Here is a 20,223-nt window from a genome sequence, read left to right on the forward strand (position 1 = left end):
GCATTTGTGTTTTCAGGTCAGACTTGTCGAGGTTTGTTCAGGAGCTGCGTTCATCCAGCGGTGGAAGCCTCGGCAACATGGCGCTGCAGGATATGGTCGGAGGAGTGACCCAGCTGATCCTGGACCATCAGGTAGATGTGGTTTTGTTTTAAAGCATTAACAGGTCCAAACGTTTGGTTCTGGTGAACAGACTGGCGGGAAATACACCCAAATCTGACATACCTAAATGAACCACACCAGATTAGAAAGGAATATTCCATATTGGACAAAGACAGCCCCCCATTTTCTAACAGCTGTTTTAAGAAGAAATATTTTAAGATGAACTTTTTTGAAATAGTCCTAGTTGAGATACTTCAAGGATAAGATATCAAGTCCTTGAAGCCTTTTCTCTCTAGCCCATTGTACACAGAGGTTGCACTACAGGGCCACTAAGAAGTCCCTTCTTTATGCATTTTAACACAGAACTAAACAACAGCGGCATCACGCCACTCCAGCGTGTGATTTTAGACAGCATGCCAGCATCGACATAAAGGCAAAACAATTCTGTCTCCCCATTTTGCGATTCTGCCTGGCATAATGGCGTGAAATTCCACCCTGAAGAGGCCGTGTAAAAGGGGCTTTTGAAACATGAATTGCTCGCATTAAAACCGAACAATAATTTGAACAGTTTCTGCAGTAAAGCTGTCAGCAGACACTTTGAACTCAGTTTGACTTGTCAGGAATACATGTTACACAGGCGTTCGTAAACTCCCACAGGTTAAACTGTGCTTCCTTATACGCTGAGGGTTAAAAGACAAACTATAAACTGACGTGGAAAAAACGGTAATATATTTCTGTTCCAAGGACCTGTGAGGACCTGTAATAATGATTATCCCAGTCATGTGTCAACTGAAAACACATGGCATTGATTGTGTTTCCTCTTAGGAGAAGCTTAATGCTGCCAAACTGAACGTCATGGGTCGTGGGAGTCCGGCTAAGTGTGCCACCCCGCCTTTGATCACTCCGGTGTGGCAGTCACTGGGACCCCAGAGAGCCACCCACTCCAACGCAGTAAGTCCAAAAATCATCTTCAATGAAAACTCTGTTTTCCTACCTGTTTACATCTCTATACATACTGTATATAGTAATTACTTGTCATTACACATTATTTGTTTTTACTTTAGCATCTTAGGTTAGTGATAGCATGCTAACATTTGCCAATTAGTACTGTGTAAGTCAGCAGAGCGCCAAAGTTATGACAGTTTCTGTTTCCTGAGGGAAACATAAAGGTCTTAACCAGATGTGATGATAATCCTATCTACAGTATCTGAGGAGAATAGAGACTAAACTTACCACTGGGTATGATAAAGTACTCTGTCGCTGGTCTCCAGTTTGGACCTCACTGTGTTTGTGTGTCCTGATTGCAGCTGAATGCAGAGGATCCCTGCATCATCTGTCATGAAGACATGAGTCCAGACGACATCTGTGTGCTGGTGTGCAGACACAGCTTCCACAACGAGGTGAGAGAAGAGATCTACCATTCTGTTTGTTGTTTGAAAACTGGAACTTACTATACTATCACGTTTTTATCATATTTTGGACGATATACTATACTATGACATTTTTCATGGCATTTTAACGACATACTATACTATGACAATTTTCATGGCTTTTTGATGACATACTATACTATGACGTTTTTATCATATTTTGGACGACATGCTATACTATGACGTTTTTATCATGTTTTGGACGACATGCTATACTATGACGTTTTTATCATGTTTTGGACGACATGCTATACCAGGGGTGGCCAACCCGCGGCTCGTGAGCCGCATGCGTCTCTTTGCTTATCAGTGTGTGGCTCTTCGATCCATTAATTAAAACCATCAGCGTGCAGCTCTTCCGTCATAAAAAAAATCAATTTATTGTTATGAGTGCGTATGGCCCTTTAAGAAATTTAACAGGCTTAAGTGGAGCGAGTGAGAGAGAGGAGTGCGCACGGGCAGGTGAGAGGGTGTGGAGTTCAGGAGGAATGCAGGACTGCAGCGCGGTCGCGATATCGCACAACAAAAGTTGTCAGGGAAGAAATGCATGTCTTTGTGTGTGTGGAGAGAGTATGACAGAGGGAGAGACTGTGTGTGGATGTGTGTGGAGTAGTGTTGCACGGTATACTGGTACCAACGGTAGACCGCAGTAGGCTGCTACTTAAACACCACAGTAGGCTACATGACATGGTGCCACTACTGTGGGATAAGTTCAAAGTCCAATCAAAGGAGGGTGAGTGTCCATGCACTGGCCAATAACAGCCAAAGTGCTCCGCGGCGCAAGATAATGGCTTACCAGTGACCGAGAAGCACGTCTCCAGGTGAATAAATTGGCGTCATGACTGCCCAGAAATACCTGAACAGCTGAGCCGTGGCAGCACACAGGTATGTGACGTGTCAGAGGAGAAACGAGCCGTTCACATTACTCTTTGTGTCAGTAACGGTCCACAAACCTCACCGCACTTTAGGGACTGTTCTTTACTTATGAAGGGACTTGTCAGGGGAGGAGGGTGGCTGGTTGATTTTTATTTTATTTATTTATTTTATTTTGATCCCCACTATGTTAATCACTGATTGATGCTGTTTTTGAAGTATGAATAAGTCAGTAAGTAATTTATTCCATTGAAATATCATTGATGTATTATAGAAAAGTGATTTGTCTTTTTATAAATGACAAAAGGCACATCTGCCTCATTTTTGCTGTGGTATAGTGATACTACTCAGAACCGTGATACTTTCACTGGTATCGTGCCGTGGGTCCCAATTTTGGTACCGTGACAACACTAATCTGGAGAGAGTATGAGAGTGGGAGAGACTGTGTGGATGTGTGTGCAGAGAGTGGGAGAGGGAGAGACTGTGGGTGTGGAGGGGGGATGGAGAAAGACAGTATGAGAGGGAGAGACTGTGTTTGTGTGTATCTCTATTCATGGTTATTCATTTGTGTGTGAGATAAATAAATCTGCCTTTGAAAATTGGAAATGTATGGATTTTGATTTTATGTCATTTTGTGTTTGTGTGAGAGAGGGAGTGTGCGTTTGTAAGCACATGTGTATGATGTGGCTCTTTGTACTACCACGGTAATTTTTGTGGCTCTTGGTCTCTGACTGGTTGACCACCCCTGTGCTATACTATGACATTTTTATCATATTTTGGACGACATACTATACTATGACCTTTTTATCATATTTTGGACAACATGCTATACTATGACTTTTATATCATATTTTGGACGACATACTATACTATGACGTTTTTGTCATTTTGGATGTCATACTATACTATGACTTATCATATTTTGGATGTCTATAAATTTCATGACATACTATGACTATAATATCTGTTCTCAGTTTCTGTTAGTGGTTTTAATGTGCAGTATTTGTTGTGTCTGTGTTCAGTGTATAAGGTCGTGGCTGAAGGAGCAGAGCACCTGTCCCACCTGCAGAGATCACGCATTGCTCTCTGACGATTTCCCCGTGCTGCCGGGCAGAAGACGCCCAGCCCCTTGATGTCTTAACCCTGCTTCTCTCCTATCCTCCACTAACCACGTGTATGCTTTTATCTTTGGTTTTGTTTTTTTAAATCATTTTAAATGCAAACATGCAATTTATACTTTGAATAAATGTCTCGTTTGAGCTCGTCTCTGTTGAATGTTCATCTGTCACACCTCGGGTTGTAACAAGTGTGGTAATGATCAAAACAGCTGATATCTCCAGAAAACGCTTGTAGGTGGATCTAGAGTCAAATTGCCTGATTAGGAATACTACGTCAGGAACAGCTCACCCAAAAACAAATTGTATGTAAAACCAATCTCCCCCTGACTCTATATAGTCCCAGTGAAACAGCAGAGGGCAGGAAAATCACCATTTGTTAGAAAACTTTTTTCTGGGACCACAGAGAGCCTTGGAAGATGAGTAATAAATACAGTAAATATTGTTATTTTGGGTGTGAGCTATTCCTTACGTGATGCTATTTACCTCTATAAGATAAATGTTTTGGGGGACCATACTTTGGATAATGTGTGTTTTGTTTTTTTCATTGACTAACAGCCTGAAAATCCTGTAATCCTGTGATTCAATGTCTTAATTGTTATAATCACTAATCAACATAGTCTGCAAAAGAATTCACTTTGAAAAATGTGATGTTTATTAAACTGAAATTTCACCTTTAAAACATAATAAAGGAATGATATCTAACACTTTTGGTCATGTTTATGTATATTTCTGACAAAAGTCAGGTGTATTTATAGTCAGAGTATTAGCATTATTAGAGGTACTGCTTCTTTTTACATAAGTGTTGTAGAGAGCATTGAATCCAGTAGAGCTGCGTCGGTTCAGACTCTGCACAGCTTCAGAGGGAAGTTCTCTGTGATAAGATGATCATCATGAAGCACGATGACAACGTTGACTTCAAACTCTATAAAAAAAAAGAAACAAACATCGTCGCATCATGACAGAAGTGACACTTGAATTAAATATGCTGGCTCCCTAAATTTGCACTCAATCATCAAAACTCTAAGGACTTCTAGAAAGGTGTCATAAGGTGTCACAGTATGACATTAAAAGTTACCATAGTATGATGTCAAAATGCCATGAAATTCATCAAAAAGTATAGTATGTCATCAAAATGCCATGAAAAATGTCACAGTATAGTATGTCATCAAAATGCCATGAAAATTGTCACAGTATAGTATGTCATCAAAATTCCATAAAAAATGTCACAGTATAGTATGACATCAAAATGCCATGAAAATTGTCATAGTATAGTATGTTGATAAAATGCCATAAAAAATGTCATAGTATACAGTATGTCGTCAAAATGCCATAAAAATCGTCATAGTATGTCGTCAAAATGCCATAAAAATGTCATAGTATAGTATGTCATCAAAATGCCATGAAAAATGTCACAGTATAGTATGTCATCAAAATTCCATAAAAAATGTCACAGTATAGTATGACATCAAAATGCCATGAAAATTGTCATAGTATAGTATGTTGATAAAATGCCATAAAAAATGTCATAGTATACAGTATGTCGTCAAAATGCCATAAAAAAGGTTATAGTATGTCGTCAAAATGCAATAAAAATGTCATAGTATAGTATGTCATCAAAATGCCATAAAAAAGGTCCATAGTATGTCGTCAAAATGCCATGAAAAAAGTCATAGTATAGTATGTCATCAATATGCCATGAAAATTGTCACAGTATAGTATGTCATTAAAATGCCATAAAAAAGGTCATAGTATAGTATGTCATCAAAATGCCATAAAAAATGTCATAGTATAGTATGTCGTCAAAATGCCATAAAAAAGTCATGGTATAGTATGTCGTCAAAATGCCATGAAAATTGTCATAGTATAGTATGACATCAAAGTGTCATAAAAAAATGTCATAGTATATAGTATGTCATCAAAATGTCATGAAAATTGTCACAGTATAGTATGTCGTTAAAATGCCATAAAAAAGGTCATAGTATAGTATGTCGTCAAAATGCCATAAAAAAGGTCATAGTATAGTATGTCATCAAAATGCCATAAAAAAGGTCATGGTATAGTATGACATCAAAATGCCATGAAAAATGTCATAGTATAGTATGTTGTCAAAATGCCATGAAAAATGTCACAGTATAGTATGTCATCAAAATGCCATAAACAAGGTCATGGTATAGTATGACATCAAAATGCCATGAAAAATGTCATAGTATAGTATGTCATCAAAATGCCATAAAAAAACATCCATAGTATGTCGTCAAAATGCCATGCAAAAAGTCATAGTATAGTATGTCATCAAAATGCCATAAAAAACATCCATAGTATGTCATCAAAATGCCATGAAAAAAGTCATAGTATAGTATGTCATCAAAATGCCATAAAAAACATCCATAGTATGTCGTCAAAATGCCATGAAAAAAGTCATAGTATAGTATGTCGTCAAAATGCCATGAAAAATGTCATAGTATAGTATGTCATCAAAATGCCATGAAAATTGTCACAGTATAGTAGGTCGTCAAAATGCCATAAAAAATGTCATAGTATAGTATGTCGTCAAAATGCCATGAAAAATGTCATAGTATAGTATGTCATCAAAATGCCATGAAAATTGTCACAGTATAGTATGTCGTTAAAATGCCATAAAAAAGGTCATAGTATAGTATGTCGTCAAAATGCCATAAAAAAGGTCATAGTATAGTATGTCATCAAAATGCCATAAAAAAGGTCATGGTATAGTATGACATCAAAATGCCATGAAAAATGTCATAGTATAGTATGTTGTCAAAATGCCATGAAAAATGTCACAGTATAGTATGTCATCAAAATGCCATAAACAAGGTCATGGTATAGTATGACATCAAAATGCCATGAAAAATGTCATAGTATAGTATGTCATCAAAATGCCATAAAAAAACATCCATAGTATGTCGTCAAAATGCCATGCAAAAAGTCATAGTATAGTATGTCATCAAAATGCCATAAAAAACATCCATAGTATGTCATCAAAATGCCATGAAAAAAGTCATAGTATAGTATGTCATCAAAATGCCATAAAAAAACATCCATAGTATGTCGTCAAAATGCCATGAAAAAAGTCATAGTATAGTATGTCGTCAAAATGCCATGAAAAATGTCATAGTATAGTATGTCATCAAAATGCCATGAAAATTGTCACAGTATAGTAGGTCGTCAAAATGCCATAAAAAATGTCATAGTATAGTATGTCGTCAAAATGCCATGAAAAACGTCATAGTATAGTATGTCATCAAAATGCCATGAAAATTGTCACAGTATAGTATGTCGTTAAAATGCCATAAAAAAGGTCATAGTATAGTATGTCGTCAAAATGCCATAAAAAATGTCATAGTATAGTATGTCATCAAAATGCCATAAAAAAGGTCATGGTATAGTATGACATCAAAATGCCATGAAAAATGTCATAGTATAGTATGTTGTCAAAATGCCATGAAAAATGTCACAGTATAGTATGTCATCAAAATGCCATAAACAAGGTCATGGTATAGTATGACATCAAAATGCCATGAAAAATGTCATAGTATAGTATGTCATCAAAATGCCACAAAAATTGTCACAGTATAGTATGTCGTTAAAATGCCATAAAAAAGGTTATAGTATAGTATGTCGTCAAAATGCCATAAAAAAGGTCATAGTATAGTATGTCATCAAAATGCCATAAAAAAGGTCATGGTATAGTATGACATCAAAAAGCCACGAAAATTGTCACAGTATAGTATGTCGTTAAAATGCCATAAAAAAGGTCATAGTATAGTATGTCGTCAAAATGCCATAAAAAATGTCATCGTATTGTATGACGGCAAAATGCCATAAAAAAGGTCATGGTATAGTATGACATCAAAATGCCATGAAAAATGTCATAGTATAGTATGTCATCAAAAAGCCACGAAAATTGTCACAGTATAGTATGTCGTTAAAATGCCATAAAAAAGGTCATAGTATAGTAAGTCGTCAAAATGCCATAAAAAAAAGGTCATAGTATAGTATGACATCAAAATGCCATAAAAAAGGTCAGGGTATAGTATGACATCAAAATGCCATGAAAAATGTCATAGTATAGTATGTCGTCAAAAAGCCACGAAAATTGTCACAGTATAGTATGTCATCAAAAAGCCACGAAAATTGTCACAGTATAGTATGTCGTTAAAATGCCATGAAAAAGGTCATAGTATAGTATGTCGTCAAAATGCCATAAAAAAGGTCATAGTATAGTATGTCATCAAAATGCCATGAAAATTGTCACAGTATAGTATGACATCAAAATGCCATGAAAAATGTCATAGTATAGTATGTCATCAAAAAGCCACGAAAATTGTCACAGTATAGTATGTCGTTAAAATGCCATAAAAAAGGTCATAGTATAGTATGTCGTCAAAATGCCATGAAAAATGTCATAGTATAGTATGTCGTCAAAAAGCCACGAAAATTGTCACAGTATAGTATGTCATCAAAATGCCATAAAAAAGGTCATAGTATAGTATGTTGTCAAAATGCCATAAAAAAGGTCATAGTATAGAATGTCATCAAAATGCCATAAAAAAGGTCATGGTACAGTATGACATTAAAATGCCATGAAAAATGTCATAGTATAGTATGTCATCAAAAAGCCATGAAAATTGTCACAGTATAGTATGTCGTTAAAATGCCATAAAAAAGGTCATAGTATAGTATGTCATCAAAATGCCATAAAAAATGTCATAGTATTGTATAACGGCAAAATGCCATGAAAAATGTCATAGTATAGTATGTCATAAAAAATTTAATTTGTTGAGGGTTGTTGTCAGCGGTGGAATAATACACATTTAGTTCTCTGGTGAGTATTTACAGCAAAAATACTCAAATATTAAGTAATTATTTTAATGACATTTTAACTAAATTATACAATAACAACTTCCAACATTGTTTACAACCCGTTTTTAAAAGCTGTACCAGTGGAACCAGTGGATTTGAGACCCAAAGCTTAAAGCCTTTACTGACCGACTTTGAAGTTGGTGGTCTCCAGTGTGGGGCAGGTGAACAGCCTGGGAAAGACCATGTAGATGGGAATAGAGAGGCCGTGGCAGACGTCGCCTTCAGCTATCTGGATGTTCTGGATCTCCGTGGCATCTCTGGCGTAACCTTCAGCACAACCTGGACACAGCAGACGTTTAGGAAATCCGACAGCTCGGCCGTTAACCACAGAAAAGTTAATGCGTGAACTCACCACAGGTCTCTACTCGCACAAGCTGCAGTTCAATACTCTTGATGGGAACGTCTGAGTTCTCCACCACCACCTCTCCGGTCAGCGGCTGGCTGATGACGCAGTTGGTGGCGTCTAAATGTCCCCTGACTAGAAACTTTGGCAGTGAACTCCTCTGAAGACAGACAGGAAGTTCATCCTCTCAGTACACAATTATGTTTTTGTTGTTTTTGTTTGTTTGTAGTTATAATAAGTTGTTGTTCTCACCTCGCGGGTGTTCTGCAGGGTGTCAGGAGTGATGGTGAAGTTGACCGGAGTCGGGACAACTTTGGCTTTCTGAGGCTGAAACAGAGCAACAGATTTGACACAGTTCATCTCACTGAGTTAGTTACATTCCACCACTGCTAGAAAATAACACTTATATTAGGTTTTTCACATATTTCACACATACAGACAACAAAGCAAACATCCACAATACCTCACAAATATAAAGAAAGAGAAATAAAAAACAAATAACAGCAAACAAAATAAAACAAAAAACATATCAGACCAAAAAAGGACAACATGAAAGACAGTAACAACATTAATACACTCTACACACAGCTGTTTCATAGTGATTGTGTACCCTGATGGAAAGCAACAAAGTTAAACAAAAAAGAATAAAAATAAAAAAAATAAAGGAAAAAGAATTAAAAAAAAAAATTTAAATACAATTTTTTTTTTAATAAATTTGAAAAAATAGATATAATTGTTCTTTTTTCATCAAGCTGGCAGAATGTTATTGCTTATCTTATAATTTCTTACCATCATTATTATTATTACTATTACTACTATTGCATTTATTTTTTATTTTTTGTTTTCATTGTCTTTTTTTCGTCCTGTATTTCTCTCGTCTGTGTTTGTGTATTGTTTAAGTGTTAAAAACTCAAAAATAAAATCTACTAAAAAAATGCCACGAAAAATGTCATAGTATTGTATGAGCGTCGGGCGTTTCAAAGCTCCGTCACAGGAGTTTTGTATGTCATCACTTAAATGCTGATGTCAGCGTGTATTTTAACTGGTCTTTTCTGTTTGCTGCTGCCTTTTATTAAATCAAATATTTATTCATTTCTTCAGGCCTTTGCAAACTGTGTCCGTTTTTTCAGATGCATTTCTTTAATCTGTCATCCCAAAAATATCGTTATGCACAGAAACCTTGCTCACTGATTCTGATGTGTTTTATTATTGCATTCGTTGCAAGAATTCTCAATACGTGACAAAACTGGAGCTCATTTGGCTCTGCAGCTGCATGATGGGGCGGAGCCATCCTCCCTCTCTGTGTCCACATGTGGTCCACATCCTCCTCCTCTTCATCCTCCACCTGAATATTACTATCTGACCTGTTGAACGTAGCTGTAGCACCCTGTTCTTCGGTCTTGTCGCAGCTGTGTCCCGCCGCCACGTTTCTAAAGGCTTCTGAAAAAAATGTTCCAAAAATTTTAATCCATCCATCCATTTTCATCCACTTATCAGAGGCCCAGTCGCGGGGGCAGCAGGCTGAGCAAAACACCCCAGACGTACCTCTCCCCAGTAACACTTTCCAGCTCGTCCTTGAGGACCCAGAGTAGTTCCCAGGCCAGATGAGATATATAATCCCTCCAGTGTGTTCTGGGTCTGTCCCGGGGCCTCCTACCAGTGGGACATGCATGGAACACCTCCAGCGGGAGGCGCCCAGGAGGATCCTGATCAGATGCCTGAACCACTTCAACTGACCACTTTCGAAGTGAAGGAGCAGCAGCTCTACACCAAGCTCACTCTGAATGTCCGAGCTCCTCCCCTATCTCTAAGGCTGAGCCCAGACACCCCACGGAGGAAACTCATTTTGGCTGTTTGTATCTGCGATCTCATTCTTTTAGTCACTACCCAGAGCTCATGACCATAGGTGAGGGTTGGGACGTAGATGGACCAGTAAATCAAAAGCTCTGCCTTCTGGCTCAGCTCCCTCTTCACCACGACGGTCTAGCACAGTGCCTGCATCACTAGAGATGCCGCGCCAAACCGCCAATCCATCTCACGCTCCATTCTACCCTCACTTGTGAACAAGACCCCGAGATACTTGAACTCCCTCGCTTGAGGCAGTAAAGCCTGATTTATGGTCCTGCGGCGTACCTACGATGTACCTACGTCGTTGCCATGACGCCGTCATGAACCCTTCAAACTTCTCCGTCACTCCATTTCGTCGCAGTGCAATTCACTGCCAGAGCGGTAGGAGGCTGCGTTCCTTTCCTGAATGGTTATCATTGTCTCTAGTTGATTCTTTGTTTAGCTTCCGGCTTTTCCGGTCACAGAGAAATGAACACGGAGCACGGACAGACAGCTCCGTCCGTATCCGTATCCGTATTGAACGTTGAGCATAAATGGGCATTAATACTGCAACATCTACATCGCAACAGAAGATGTTTAAAGATGGCGGGGATGGCGCAATCTGGAAATACGGAACCGGAAATGCGTTGCTACCAAGCAAACCAATCACAGCCCTCTCGGTCTGCGCTGGGTCTGCGTCGCCTCGACGTGTAGTTACATTTTTGGGGAGGTGCACGTCATGCTACGCCAGGGGCTACGGCGAGCCTTCTGCGTAGCCACGTACCCTACGACGTAGCGACGTCGTTGATTTAATGCAGGACCATAAATCAGGCATTACTCTCCCACAACCTGAAGGTCGCAATCCACCAGTTTCCAGCAGAGAACCATGAAGTCAGACTTGGATGTGCTGACTCTCATTCCGACCGCTTCTCGCTCGGCCACAAACCGCCCCATTGGATGCTGGAGGTCACAGTGTGATAAAGCCAAAAGAACCACATCATCTGCGAAAAGCAGAGATGCAATTCTGAGGTTCCCAAACTGGACCCCTTCCTCCCCCCAGCTGCGCCTCGAGATCCTGTCCATGATGTAAAATCTTAATGACGGATGAAAGTTTGGGACTCAGGGCCGAATTCACAAAAGGATTGCGTGGTTTTTGCGGCCGCTAAACCGGTAAAAATGGAGCAAACAGATATCATCTAATTCACAAAGCACGCGCAGAGGGTGAAATGCTCCACTAACTGCGCTGCCAAGCAAATTGCGTCTCGGTGCTCCGGTGTTATTTGCACGTATTTAAATGAGGTAATATGCATATATTTGGTGCAAAAATTGACCATTTCTATGCAAATGAGCCTCATTGATAAACAACGTCTAATTCACTAACACCAGCGCTAATAGCCACACGCAGTTTGAGTGAAGTAAATAACGTCTTTAGAAAGCTGGTGCAAACTGGGCGCTCCTCTGTGGAAGCCTCTCGCCCAGACTTTCCAGTGATCGTGGCAGCAGTGATCGTCTGTTAAATCAGTCTGTAAATAATATTTTGACATTATTATTATAATCATTATTACTTTAATGGCATCCGAAGATACTTGATGCGTTAAACAGGTGACAGTCTGCGGTCGTTCTCAAAACGCACTTCTGTCACGCACTTCAAAAGCAACTTTGAATAATTTATTTTACGAAACGGGGGAAACAAACGTGAACAAAAACGGTTCCATAATTCATATTAAATTCAAAAGATAACGAAAAAACAACTACAAGTTAGAGCGAATAGTGATAAAGTGGTCAAACTTGGTCAAATCCACAGCCTCAACCCATCCGACACTGTTAGACTGACTCACCAGCAGACATCACTACATGAGGGTATACAGTATTCAGTACTTTGCCAAACAAAGTCTGCCATTGTTCTGCCACGGTGTTCTTGGCGCAAAGCCAGCATTTATACTTTGCCATGTGGTTGATTGCAGTCAGGGGCAAATCAGGAGCAAACTGCACTCAGCTGCCAAACTTTGTGGGCGTGTTTGCGCTGGTATATCATTAGCGCAATATCCTTTGTGAATAGGACATTAAGACGGAGCAAACTGCGGGTGCAAGTGAAGTGCAATTCAAGGTGCTATCAGCGGCTGCAGTTCATTCTTTGTGAATTCGGCCCTCAGTGTGCAAACATGATCGACACAACATGAGGTCGTATATATTTTCAGACGTGCAACACTTTCGGACAAAGAACAGACTCAGTGTGCAGAGGCCTTCACACTTCACTCTGCCTTTTCTGTGTTTGATACCTTTTTAGTATATTTTAACTTTTCATTTCCTATTCTCGAGTTCTTTAATGAATTATTACTAAATGTCCTTTTATAACGTTTTTTTTTGCACCTTGTTTTGATGCTTTGGGTGTTTTATGTAGAGCTTGTTGAATTGCCATGTTGCTGAAATGTGCTATATTAAATAAACTATCACCAATTAAAACCCTGAGATAATCTATGATGGTTTGAACCTTGATCACAGGTGCGTCGGCTCATACGACACACAGTGTTACAGCTTTAACATGAACTTATTTACATCATCGCAGTAGTGAAATGTGTTTGACTCACCTGACAGTGCACAATGAACTCACAGTTCCTGCTCAGGTCTTTGGCCAGCAGGGAGCGCTTCATGTCACAGCGGAGGGTGTACTGAGGAGAGGACACACCGGACGCTTTACTGACTGAAAACCTTAATGTGCTATGTTCCAAAACTACTTGAACCCAAACTTTTTAGTCATTTACATTGAAACATGTCTTATTACATGAAAAATTAGAATATGAGTTCTTTAGGAGAGGCCTTTGTTTCAGCTTCCTGCCTCTCCTGCACGACTCTTGTTTGATTCATACGTGTATATCTGAGTATATGAAGGTAAAAGTCTGTTTGTATGTGTGAGTGTGTTTCTTTCTTTTTTTTTAAGGTGAAAACAATTTAACCGAGTGAAATAAAGGACTGCTAAGTTGAAGTGAGCTCCTGTGACAGTAGATTTAATATAAGACTCACACACCATGACCCTCGCTCACCTGAATGTTGACGAAGACGCCGTGGTAGGTCTCGTACAGCACTTTGTTGCCTTTCGTGATCAGAGGGAACTCAAAGGGGATCTCAGTCTTGCCTCCTGGGATTTTTCCTGCCTTCGCCACCTCGATGTTACTGCTGATCAGCTGGATGGGCTGCGGACGTGAAGGCAGGAAGATTAATATTAATATTAGCCACAGTTTATTGATTTTAAATATTAATATCATGCTGTCGGGTTAAGTGGGAGATTTGTAGCCTCAGGAAACTGATACTGCTCCTCTAAACTTTACCTTCACAGTAATTGCAGATTAAAGACCGTTCATAGTTCACCTTGACAGAGTTGTAGAAAGCCTCGAAGACACCGACGCTCTTGGAGCTCAGCTGCAGGTTCACCACGCCCTCCATGTTCAGGGTGATGCCGTGATGCTGCAGCGCCTCCTTACACACCAGCACGATGACACCGGACACCGCTTCCTGCAAACACAACAACACTGCAGTTAAAGTCGTTCTCAGGCACAAAAGTATTAACAACCAAATCTGCTCAAAGTACAAGTAAAAGTTTGATTTTAGGATAACACATATATCACCGTATTATAATTACTGATGCATTACTGTGTTCATCACTTTAATGTTTCAGCTGGTAAAGGTGGAGATCATTTTAATTTATACACATTTATTCTATTATAAAATATATATATATATATATATATATATATACACACACATATATATATATATATATATATATATATGTATATATATATATATATATATATACATATATATATATATATATATATATGTGTGTGTGATGGCGGTGTGAGTTTTGCTGGTGTCTTCCCTCATGTCTGGAGTACCATTTGTAGGCAGGGCTACAGATTTGGATACTGCCATCGGCCATATTGTGTTTTCCATAATATTCTGATTGATTGTGCAGCCCTGTTCTTCCAGCTTGTGAATTTCACCCCATGGATCAATACAGTTTTATCTTATTTTGACATGTAACAACACATCACATTGTACTTATTCGTTTTATTAGTCTTAAATCTGGACTCACTTTAATGTTACAGTTGGTAAAAATTGAATTAATTTTATAATATAATAATACATCATAATTTATAGGTTGATTTATAAATTGCATTAATAATCTGAATCTGCAAAGTAACTGAGGCTGTCAGAAAAATGCAGTGGAGTAAAAAGTACCACATTTCCCTCTGAAGTGTAGCAGAGTAGAATTAAAATGGAAATACAAATAATGGAAATAAAGAACCTCAAACTGTACTTCAGTAACAGTACTTAGTTACATTCACCCATCAGAGTTGTTCCTGTAAGGGACTGTTCTTTACTTGTCACAGGAGGAGGGTGGCTGGGGTGTGACTTCATTTTTGTTTTTTGCCTAGACCCTCCCCGAAGTTACAAATATTTTTCCTTGAGCTTCGCTGAGCGATTTTGTTTTTGGGAGAAAGTACATGACCCTCCCTCTACCATGAATAACTATATATTTTTATAGTCATACCAAATATAGTATTCAAGCTAATGCAATAAACGAGTGTAACAGAGTTAAACTATATTTGTAAATTTCATTCATCATTTAATTTTTTTTTTGTTGAGTGTTTGTGAATTTTATCTCTATTACTTTCATCTAGTGTTATTTTAATGTTTACTTGCTGCACATCACCTCTTCTGTACCTCCTGGGTTTCTGTAGTTCCTCCTTTCGGCCCCTCACAGTGCGGTTTTGCATTGCTGGGTTTAAATCGTATCGAAAAACGCTGCTGCGTGAATTTATTATTTCAAAATAGTAAATTGAGCAGTTTATGTTGTAATCTTTGGTGCATATTGTTTATTGATTTTACTGTCACGTTAGCAGCTGTTTTGTGTTGTTTTGACCACTTATAAGTTTTGTAGATGTTTTTTATTTAACTTTTTACCACCATTTGTAACACAGTGAGCCGCCTTGTGTGATGTGATTAACATCGCGGTGCAGTTTTTAACATCCAATGTCTGGTGTAAGATGCTGTTTGTTTGAGGTGAGACACAGGTGTCCAGAAGGTAATTAATGTGCCATATTGCCTTCTGCAGGTATATTTTTTTGTTAAAGGTAATCATTTACGCTGTCCCTGTGAAGTTCCGACCCACGTGCTTGTATTCTTTGCCCACCAGGTGTCAATGTTTTTCCTTTTAAATGTAGTTTTCCCTGGTTTTGAGGAAATTAGTTTGTTCTACCTTGAACTTAATGTTTTCTGGTAAATTTCAACAGCTGTTGAAAAAATAATGTGTTTATAAAGTGATGTCAAATGGATGTATGTGAACTTGAAGGAGAAAATGCAGTCAGACAGTGCCGGTTTGCATCGCTGGGGGAGCAGAGGTGCAGAAATAGGTGTCCAGAAGACATTAATAAATGCTGGAAAATGATATCTTTGAGTCATCATCTCTTTTTTTTTTTACAGAAAATACGCCTTTTGACCCCTCCAGCAGGACCTGGGGTTCAGAGCATATTTAAAATAAATACAAAATACAACCATTTAAAGTCGTATGTCGTATGCCTCCTCCGTTTTGCACCACCCCTCCCTTCTTATAAATAACAGTCCCTAAATTAGCTGATCACCGAATCTGTGAGGGGGACATATTTTGGTGTAACACCGCCTCTCATCACCTGACACCTCCAAGCTAACTAGCTAGCTAGCATAGTAGCTTATTAAAGTAGTCTTTTACAGACAGTAACTTTAAACACAGAGACACAAACATTAACGGTTAAAGATAACTAAGACAACTAGCAGCAGCTCGTGAGCTGATTAATTAAATAAGCTGTCAACGCACTCACCCCTTCATGATAAACTTTGTTCGCTCTTTTCAGTCTTATATCCAAAGTGACGCTCATCTCAGATGTCACACGTCATACGGACATTTAAAAGAAATGCTCCAGACTATTTTTAGTCAATACAAACAAACAAACAAACAAACAAAGTGTTTTTAATCGTTACATCCATCCACTCAGCAGGTTTGTTCCGCTCTGCAGAAACACTTCTGGTTTGTGTCATTCAGAATAAAAGCCTCAGCCCGGGTTCCTTCCTAAACGGAATCCTTCAAAGTAAAAGCGTCAAACAAAAATCTGATGGTGTCTGACCATGCGGAAAGTTTCAGTTTAGTTTTAGTGTAGAAATCCATTAATCAAATTTTAATTTTATCTCTATTATATTCTAATTTTATCATTTATTCTTAAAATTAAAAGTGTCAAACAAAAAGTCTTGATAATTTCTGGCCATGTGAATATATTAAGTTTAGTTTTAGTGTTGAAATCCAAGAAATAAAATTAATAGAATAAAATAAAATGATTAAATTATTATTATTATATAGTCAGTGTGGAAGAAGTACCCAGATGTTGTACTTACATAAAAATAGTTACACCACAGGGTAAAAACACTGTGTCACAAAAAAAAGTCCTGCATTCAAACCATAGACTGTATGATTCAAACTCTTGCTTAAATGAAAGTACAAAAGTATTGCCATAAAAATATACTTAAATTAGGCTGCATATTATGCAGAATGAATATATATAATTTGCATTTATTTGACCTAAAATTATGTTGATGCTCCTGCTGGTCTGTGCTGTATTGTCACTCTTTAACTAGTCTCTACAGACTCTACATTCAGTGAATGTAGAGTCTGTAGGCAAACCCTGGAGATCTTGCCTCCGGAAGAAGAGCGGAAGAGCCCTGGTTTCTGGTTGTAGGCTGTTTGTAGTCCGCGTGATATTGACCAATCACGTTTGAGCCGACTGCAGTTGTTGCCAGGTTAAACGGTTCATGCAGTGAACTAAGGACGTGGAACACAATTTTCAATTTAAATTGAAAATTGAACACAGTTGGCGTCACTGCAAACTCTGAATCCATCGCAGTGGTTCAGCATATTTACTTATATATAAACGGAAGTCAAAAACAGAAATTCGTCTGCCGGAAGTCAGACGCAGAATACAGCCTATGGGTTCCGAGAATGCTCTTTGACAAACTGTAGAAAGAAAAAGAAACACTGTGCAGCGGTGACTTTTGAGATTTAAGAATTCACGGCTCGATTTCTTTTTCATTAAATGTCAAAATGTTCCTCCTTACATGTAAAACAGGCCAGCCATCAGGAGATACAGGCAGGGGGCCAACATTTCAACAGTGGGCCCCTGTGAGATCCCTATACATGTTTATATTTCCTGCAAACATAATACAGTTTATCATATTATCATATTTCCACATGTTCTGTGCATCTATTGTCAAAACCTTGGTGTTCTATTTTGAAAAGCAGAGGTAGTTACGTGTGTCCTGGGCGAAGAAAAGGCCCTCCAATTAAAATTAAAATCAAACACTGATTTAGGAAAGTACTGCAAGGTGTTAAATCATGAGATCAAATCAGGAGTGAGCAAATAATTATTTTTCTTCATTTATTCATTCAGTCTTGAGGCTACTTTAATCAAACATTGGTCAAATTGTGTGCAGAGTGTATGATTTTCAACTCTCAGTTTTCCAGCTGAACCCAGTTTAAAAAACGTAAAGACCGCTTAAGGACCACAGTATGCAGACACATATCTACAGTAAATACACCATTCTGAAAAACAGCAATATTCCTTTTTCCCTTGTCAAATTTAGCATAACTTTACAGCGTTACTTGTCCCCTTTCTGACAAGACAGCATAACATGGCTGGTACCAATGGAAACCTTAGGTCCTTTAGTTTAACATGATACCTGTGTCTTAACTGTAGCTTTAAAACTGAGCCCGATACATCAGGTTTATTTATTTGATCTGCTTGGCCCTGGGCTGCGCTCATCTATACCCTTCGACCCCCCTGATGGCAGGCTTGTTGTAAAGTCAGCAGTTTGTCAGTTTGTTGAAGGCAGTGGTGAGGTAAAAGTATTTTCATATTTAAACAATAAAATTTATAACTCAATGATGATCATCTCCATTTATCTATTTGGAGTATATATCATGTTGTCACATCAGGACTGCAACATTCAGATATATTTCCCTGCTGAGTGGTTTTTAAATAAAGTTCTGTTGATCCAAACGCGATCTCTCGGTCTCTAACAGGTAACCATCAGCTGTGTTTTGGCTTCAAAGCCTGTTTTCACCAGACACAGTCACCAACAGTGTTGCCACAACAGACACTTAAGACAACCTGAGACCGTGGAGCTGCTGGCTGAACCTGTTCTGTCCTTCAAACGGCTCCATTCATCTTTAAATCCATTCTCTATGACCAGTTATTCCTTTACTGGTGACTGGAGTCTGACCCAGTATGAAATGGAAGTATTGAGGTCTTTTACTTCAGTAACAGTAGTAATACCACAGCGTAAAAATACTACTATACATGTAAGAATGATATATATTGTTGATGCATTAATGTGTTCATCACTTCACCGTTACAGCTGGTGATGGTGAAGCTAGTTTGTTAACACTTCACTTGAAGGTATCTACATAAGAGTGACACAACCCTGTCATGAACCTGTCATGAACATTATGTACATGTCATAAACGTTTATGACTGCTGTCATTAAATGTCATTTGGTTATTGTAATGACAACTTGACATTGTTCGGGTTGTCTTGATTATGACAACTTGACATTAATTAAAGTGACATTACCAGAAGTTGTCTTTGTCATGACAAGTTGACATTAAATTTGTTTGGGATGTCCTCATAATGACAACTTTACATTAACCAGGATGGCATTAACTGAAGATGTCTTTATGTTAATGTCAAGTTGTCATAATCAAGACAACCCAAACAATGTCAACTTGTCATTACAAAAAACGAATGACACTTAATGACAGCAGTCATAGACGTTTATGACATGTACATAATGTTCATGACAGTGTCATGTCATAGTTATGACAGCGTCATGTCACCCTTATGTAGATACCTTCAAGTAAAGTGTTACGGCTAGTTTTTATTACTCTCTCCACAGCTGGGGGCTGAACCTGTAATAATATATCATATTTTATTAGTTATCTATATTTTGTATTAATAATCTGAATCCGCAAAGTAACTAAAGCTGAATGTAGTGAGCTACAGAGAAAAAGACTGCCTTGGTTTACTGATGTTGCTAACATTAATTTCACTTGTCATTTTTAAATTGCAACAACTTCAAAAAATAAGTAAATACAACTGAATTTTAAGTTAACTTAACAGTTTGATATTAAGTATAAGTTTAATAGTTATTGGGGCTGTCAAGTGATTAAAAAAATAATTTAATTAATTACATGCTCTGCGATTAACTTATCGAAAGTAACTGCACACATCAATTTTTGCTGTGAAAGTATTTTAAAATTTCAATTCAAATGAATTTTGGCAGACGTGTCATAGTAAAGCAGCTGGATTTTTTGACACAATTATCCCCCTGACTTCGACCACCCACACTGGTCTGCAGTCCATTTTGAGTTCTCTGATGGTACGAAAATTCCTTACTGCAGAAACTGCAGAGAACTGTGCCCCATTCAAGGGGCCGAGCAGCGCCGTCACATCTGCCTCCATCATACGACTGTGGCGTTCAGTGACACACCGGGTCAAAGGGCACCAAGGAAGGCCATTAATCAGTGTTGTGTTTTGATTAATTAATCACAATTAACACATTATTTTGA

General features: G+C 38.3%; 2 protein-coding genes across 3 annotated transcripts in view; one reads left to right on the forward strand and one right to left on the reverse strand.

The window, feature by feature from the left end:
* The window catches only part of ttc3 (tetratricopeptide repeat domain 3), a 39,041-nt gene extending 34,822 nt beyond the window's left edge, over window positions 1-4,219 (forward strand). For both annotated transcript variants that reach the window (XM_033639743.2, XM_078172278.1), the window contains exons 43-46: window positions 17-131; window positions 925-1,050; window positions 1,407-1,499; window positions 3,422-4,219. In XM_033639743.2, coding sequence (XP_033495634.2) covers window positions 17-131; window positions 925-1,050; window positions 1,407-1,499; window positions 3,422-3,532 — 445 coding nt within the window. In that variant the 3' untranslated portion in view covers window positions 3,533-4,219. The remainder of the gene's footprint in view (window positions 1-16; window positions 132-924; window positions 1,051-1,406; window positions 1,500-3,421) is intronic.
* On the reverse strand, window positions 4,150-16,620 carry vps26c (VPS26 endosomal protein sorting factor C). Its single transcript, XM_033639776.2, has 8 exons — window positions 16,430-16,620; window positions 13,938-14,081; window positions 13,613-13,762; window positions 13,160-13,240; window positions 8,997-9,071; window positions 8,754-8,904; window positions 8,528-8,680; window positions 4,150-4,439 (listed from the first exon to the last, which is right to left on the reverse strand). The coding sequence occupies exons 1-8, from the start codon at window positions 16,484-16,486 to the stop codon at window positions 4,357-4,359; spliced, it is 894 nt and encodes a 297-aa protein (XP_033495667.2). The 5' UTR covers window positions 16,487-16,620; the 3' UTR covers window positions 4,150-4,356.
* Between the last annotated feature and the right edge of the window lie 3,603 nt (window positions 16,621-20,223).

The sequence above is a fragment of the Epinephelus lanceolatus genome, chromosome 11 (assembly GCF_041903045.1).
Source record: "Epinephelus lanceolatus isolate andai-2023 chromosome 11, ASM4190304v1, whole genome shotgun sequence".
NCBI lineage: Eukaryota > Metazoa > Chordata > Actinopteri > Perciformes > Serranidae > Epinephelus > Epinephelus lanceolatus.